The sequence below is a fragment of the Hypanus sabinus genome, unplaced genomic scaffold (assembly GCF_030144855.1).
Source record: "Hypanus sabinus isolate sHypSab1 unplaced genomic scaffold, sHypSab1.hap1 scaffold_484, whole genome shotgun sequence".
NCBI classification, from domain to species: Eukaryota; Metazoa; Chordata; class Chondrichthyes; order Myliobatiformes; family Dasyatidae; genus Hypanus; species Hypanus sabinus.
The window spans coordinates 209781-216107 of record NW_026781354.1 but is presented as its reverse complement, the minus strand read 5'-3'; the positions used below and the strand labels follow the sequence as shown (position 1 = coordinate 216107).

The window sequence follows — 6327 nt, the reverse complement described above, 5'->3', positions numbered from 1 at the left end:
GCCTAGCTCAGTTTAAGCCCCGAGAGGAGTGATGAGAGCTGTGAAGCGAGGTGGAATAAAGCCTTTGGAATCATATACCTTTAAGGCCCAGAAATAAACTATGCGACTTTCAGTTTAATGACAGAGATGATATCCTATAGGTAGATTTGTTTTTCTGCTGGGATGGAATGCTTCAGGTTAATTAAACTTTCAGCAGCGTGTAGGGCTCTGCCTATTCCTTACCTCACCAACATTTTGGGGTCAATATTACAAAGCATTAGTGATCTTCATTACAGCTTAAACTTCCCATTCTTCTCAAGCATCATGGAAATGTAAAGTTTTCTTTGAATTAATCAATTTTTTTTCTGTACTTCAGGTGAAAGATGAGAAGACATCGGCGATTCCATGAGAAAGTAGTGCTGGGTGTTCTGATTACTCTGGGATTGTTCTTCATGTTCTGGGATAATGACCAATGTCGAGAGACTGATGTTGTTGCAGAAACTGTTCATCGCAATGACCTGCCCAAGGTTGTTACTGCTGATGCAACTGAATCAGTGCTCAAGCCAAAGTGCCACGCGAACACGACATTGCTGCACCTGTCCTCATTTCATCAAGAGAAAGAGCACATAAAAAACTACTTGATGTATAAACACTGTCGAGAATTTGACATGATTCAAAATGTTCCAGACAAATGTGGTGGTCGAGAAGGATCTCAGAATGTCTTCCTGCTGCTGGTGATCAAATCTCACCCTTTCAATCAGGATCGGTGGGAAATGATAAGGAAGACTTGGGGCAAAGAACGCGAATTCAATGGGGTCCTAATTAAGAGAGTCTTTATTTCTGGTGTCTCTTCTGACCAAAATAAAAATAGGAAATTGAATCAGCTGTTAGCCATGGAAAACAGAGAACACAGAGATATACTACAATGGGATTTCTTGGATACCTTTTACAACCTCACCCTCAAACAATACAAGTTGCTGCAGTGGGTCAGTGAATTTTGCCCTAGTGCTAAATTCATCTTCAGTGCAGATGATGATGCCTTTGTCAACACCGATAACATGGTTGACTATTTGCTAGGCATGAAGGTTCAGCAACACCTGTTTATGGGCCGACTCATTTATGGGTTTGGGCCCAAACGCCAGAAGTCGAGTAAGTATTATATACCAGAAATATTGACCACCATCAAGTTTTACCCACCATACATTAGTGGAGCGGGCATACTCATGTCTGTGTATACAGCTCACATCATTTTCCACATAGCCCAAGACCTTGAACTGTACCCCATTGATGATGTATTTTTTGGGATGTGTCTGGCCAAGGCTGGACTAGCCCCACATCACCATAGCGGATTTAGGACAGCTGGATTTAGTGTTCCTTCTACCCAAGATGAATCTTTCAATCCTTGCTATTACCGTGAGTTGCTGCTAGTGCACCGTATCCGGACTTTTGAAATGCTATTGTTGTGGGATGCAGTGCATGATGCTAATCTGAAGTGTGTTCATGCTCCCCAGACGTCTGCATCCACGGAAAGGACCACATGAGTCATGGGAGAATGTAGCAACTGTTGGAATCGAATGCAGTTTGTAACATGTGTTTGTTAATCAGTTGTTTATGCAATGTAAGAAGGTTAATTCCTAAATTATATTGGAGGATTCATTAATTCATAAGGTTGGCGCCTTTCTACATTCTACAAATGTTTGTGAAGATATTAGGTGTCATCACTCAGCCTAATTCTGACTGCACCCATAATGACATTACAATATAGACAGGAGCATCACAATTTAAGTCAATTGTAAAGTTATTCCAAGTGAACAGTCCTTGTTGCATTGCGTGCAGATAGGTACAGCATGTTAACTTGGTGCATTTGTATAATAACACTCCAATAAAATTTTTAACAACAGTTATATCTGTGTTTTTTTTCTTGCCGTTTCTTACATGACCCTTGCAAAATGTGAAAGAGACAAATGAATTTCTTGGACTGGAACTGTGAGAACAACAAAGAATCTAGATCTAAAATTGTCTCATGGTTGGAGGAATAGAGAAACTTAAGGTCATCACTTCTGTACTCAAATGTCAGCCTGCATTGTGTCTGTGTAAACTACATATCAAATAAAAGCACACACGCAGGAGATGGCTTTAACTGGTGTATTTACATTGCAGAGAGGGAAAGGGATCAATGAACATGTGGGGACAACAGATCAATATGCATACATAGACGGCAGTCTATATATAGTGCGAAGGGGAGTGGCATTAGATTTGGCAGGTGTCATGTCTAAGACAATGTACTCGGTTGCCAGTGTCATGTTGCTGGTATTGACACGGTCATCACTGAGAGTTAAGTCCGGTAGCTTTGACTAGTGGCAACCTGGACATCGGAAATCTGGAGAGGAAGGGACTTCGATAAGGCTCATTGTCCGAGGGGCAGCTCACGGCAGTGCAATAGAGCAATCGGTGAGCAATCAACTAGTGGCCAATCGGCATTTGGGTTTGATTAGTAACAGCAAATTAAAGGAAGGTGGGAAAAACCCAGTGACCGTCGTCTGAATAGAAATATAGAAAACCTACAGAACAATATGGGCCCTCGGCCCTCAGAGCTGTGCCGAACATGTCCCTACCTTAGACCTACCTAGGCTTTACCCATAGCCCTCTTTTTCTAAGCTCCATGTAATCATACAGGAGTCTCTTAAAAGCCTCTATCGTTTCCGCCTCCACCACCGCCGCCGGCAGCCCATTGCACGCACTCACCTCCCTCTGTGTAAAAAAAAACTTACCCCTGACATCTCCTCTGTACTTACGTTAAAGCACCTTAAATTATTTCCTCTCAAGCTCGCCATTTCAGCCCTGGGGAAAGCCTCTGACTGTCCACACGATCAATGCCTCTCATCATCTTGTACACCTCTATCAGGCGACCTCTCATCCTCCATCGCTCCGAGAAAAGGCCGAGTTCACTCAAACTATTCTCATAAGGCATGCTCCCCAATTCAGACAACATCCTTGTAAATCTCCTCTGCACCCTTTCTATGGTTTCCATGTCCTTCCTGTAGTGAGGTAACTATAACTGAGCACAGTACTCCAAGTCTGATCCGACCAGGGTCCTATATAGCTGCAACATTACCTCTTAGCTCTGAAACTCAATCCCACATTTGATGAAAGCCAATGCTCTATATGCCATCTTAACCACAGAATCAACCTGTGTAGCAGCTTTGTGTGTTCTGTGGGCTCAGACCCCAAGATCCATCTGATCCGCCGCACTGTCAGAAGTTTTGACGTTAATGCCATATTCTGCCATGATAGTGCAGGGACTGCGGTCTGTAGTCAGGTTCTCAGGATCACTCAGTATAATGTTGCACGAACATTATTAGCAAAACACTCCGACACAAGACGGGTTTCATTTTGTTACAGACAGAAATGCCAGTTTGGTACTACAAGTAAATTGCATTTCCAAATTGGTGGAGAAGTGTGCTGACATCCCTCGCTATCTGTAAAACTGTGACGAGATGCTGAGGTGTATTATATATAGACTGTGCCTTTATAAAGTGAGAGAGAGTTGGTGTACAGCGATTCAGAGAGAGCGAGAGACACCACCGAGCTCTTGAGTTGCCATGGTTACGGAAGGGCGGAGCTATGTAATGGACAGCTGATGTTAAGCATGTTTGGGATATAGACAGGGTCAGCTGGGTTTTCAGACAGACACACTGACACACGGAAGACACGGAGGGTAATGCAGAAAGAATAGACACTGGATAAACTTTCAGTGACCACGAAAGGCTGGGTTTTGATTGCAGTGCGGGAAAGGGGTGACTGGTGGATTGTTATCGGTGTGTTTAACCTTTGACAGCTTTACTGCATGAAGTCGGTACTCTTTTGTGTGATCACAAAACTTTAACAGGACTTCGGAAGGCAACGGAAAGATCGACGACATCAGCTTACTTGGAAAACAAATCATCTCTCTCTCTCTCTCTCTCTCTCTCTCTCTCTCTCTCTCTCTCTCTCTCTCTCTCCTCATTTCTACTCAAAATATCACAAACTGAACAGACGTCATTCTTATACCATCGGAAGACTATCATTTACTACCTAAGCTGAAGAATTTTGGGGTTTTATATTTACACACTTAGATTTGCATAAATTCTGGTAACTTGTTTGATTTGTCTGGTTTTATATTACGAGATTACGTAGATACTGATAAGTAGTGTTTTGTTTGTAACAATACCAGACTCCAGGTGTGTTCCAATTCTGCTGGTTCTTTTAACCCGTTACGGGGGGCACGTAACAAACCCGTTCCAACCCCTACATCACACCGCATTTCTGTAAACCCCTTCGACTCCTACAGCACTCGGCACCTCTGCAAAACCTCCATCATCCACCCCGGTGCAGACAGACGGCAGCACATCCGAGAAAGATACTGTCGTGTCAGATTGAATGGCTCACTGTTGGCCAGAAGAAACTACAGTCTGATCAAGGGCGGGGATGCAGACAAACCAGTTCTCTCTGTTTTCTCCTATTTTGTGGGCTATGAACTGATTCTTGAACTGGAATAATTTAATCAGAGGAACTGAATATGGACACAGGGAGCTTCAGGTAATGATCTGCTAAACCTGAGACCATTCTCAAACAAGTCGCCATTTGTTATGTGAAGGGCGTGGACTCTGAACTGATTCTTGACTCTGGGACAATCTAATCAGAGCAAAAAACCAGAGACCATGCTCAGAGGAGCGGCTACTTGTGATGTAAAATGCCAGACATATCAAACAGGCAATCTGTAGTCTCGTTAGACTCTGTCTGGGTTGCCTCATTTAACTGGTTCGGACCGGTCAGGGTGTAAAAATACGATTACATAAGGCTGGGCTGTGCAAATTTCCATATGTTGGTTGTAGCTCTGTACAATGACCAGTAACCAGGTGACCCAGGTAGGTCAGGTGACCTTGAGCCAATGATTTGGAGGTCCAGTGGTTCAATTGATGAGGAACAATATAAGATTCCGGAGCTCTTATGGATCGTTATTGCATGAGAAGATGGAAACCTTTAAGAGATGATTGGAGAAGTCCACGGATGAGAGGGATATGTCAGCGATGCCCCACAAACGACCAGGAGACGCAGAATATTCTTAAAGAGGGGATAAACTTTAATTTCAAATCAAAGCTGATACAGTCATTGAGCTAGTCGCTGATTGCCCACCCATCCTTGTACATAGCATTTTTATAGCAATCTCCTGGTTTAATTGCATTAGCATATCCAATCAGTCTATAGTTGCGTATCACATGTACATCCGCCACTATTGTTTCTACATCTCTTAGCTACCTCTCATTAACACACCATTGTCTTCTACATTCTTAAGATTTCATTCTCCTACTAAATTGGGTACATGCATAGCAAATAGCAAACTCAGACTACATAATCTACATCTCTACATAGGGTCTTACACAGAGAAAGAAGACTAAGAGTCCGCACACAAAAGCCCCAATAAACTCAAGCACTTATTCCCAAATCTCGGGTTAAAGTATAATTTTCTCCGCCAAGACCTCACAATATTTGTTCCCTGTTACCCTGGGCCGCAGAGCCAAAACTCTGTTCCCTTTGTACCTGAAACAGGGAAAAAGACTCAGAAGCCCTTGCAATCTACTCCCACACTGTCGTTTTGCTCTTATTCATCCCGCAGGTGTTGCAGGCTGTAACGATACATTTTCGGTGTTTCTTTCCCCACTAAGCTTGCTTCAGTAATTGCCAGGAGCATCGGAAATTGTTTGGTTGCAGCACGCACGACAAGAGATCTGAGACAAGGAAGAAAACAGCACAGCACAAGCACACAGCTCAACAATACAATACTGACAGTTATTGCCATTTTAGTCAGCCATGCTCCCCATCCTCCGAGTCTACTTTCTAACCAGTCAAAAACTGATGTCCGGACCCTGCATTCTGTTTAACTTACTATCTTGGAATTTTCAACTTATACATTGCCTTAGTAAACGATCCTTCTGGACTACTGTTGTTTGGTATAAAAGTGCAGCACTTCTCTCCAAACATCACACAAATTCCTCCTTTTTCTGCCAACAGCCAGTCCAATGCTTTCAGGGTTCCATTAATTCTCTCTATCATGCCCTGCGACTGAGAGTAGTATACACATGCAAATCTTTGCTTTATCCTCAGCGCTTGTAGTACCAATTTGACCACTTTCTGGATAAAAGCTGAACCATTGTCAAAGCTAAATTCTGTAGGTATTTCAAACCTTGGGATCACTTCATTTGTCAGAAATGTAATCACTGTCTTTGCCCCTTGATCTCTTGACGGTACCGCCTCCACCCATCTGCTAAATCGATCGATTACTACCAGCATGTATCTTTTCCCTCTCAC

At 43.1% G+C, this 6327-nt stretch overlaps 1 protein-coding gene across 1 annotated transcript; it reads left to right on the top strand.

Moving 5' to 3' along the window:
* Positions 1-362: 362 nt before the first annotated feature.
* On the top strand, positions 363-1520 carry LOC132389149 (N-acetyllactosaminide beta-1,3-N-acetylglucosaminyltransferase 3-like). Its single transcript, XM_059961609.1, has one exon. It carries the CDS (start codon positions 363-365, stop codon positions 1518-1520), a length of 1158 nt encoding a protein of 385 aa, XP_059817592.1.
* Positions 1521-6327: the final 4807 nt, after the last annotated feature.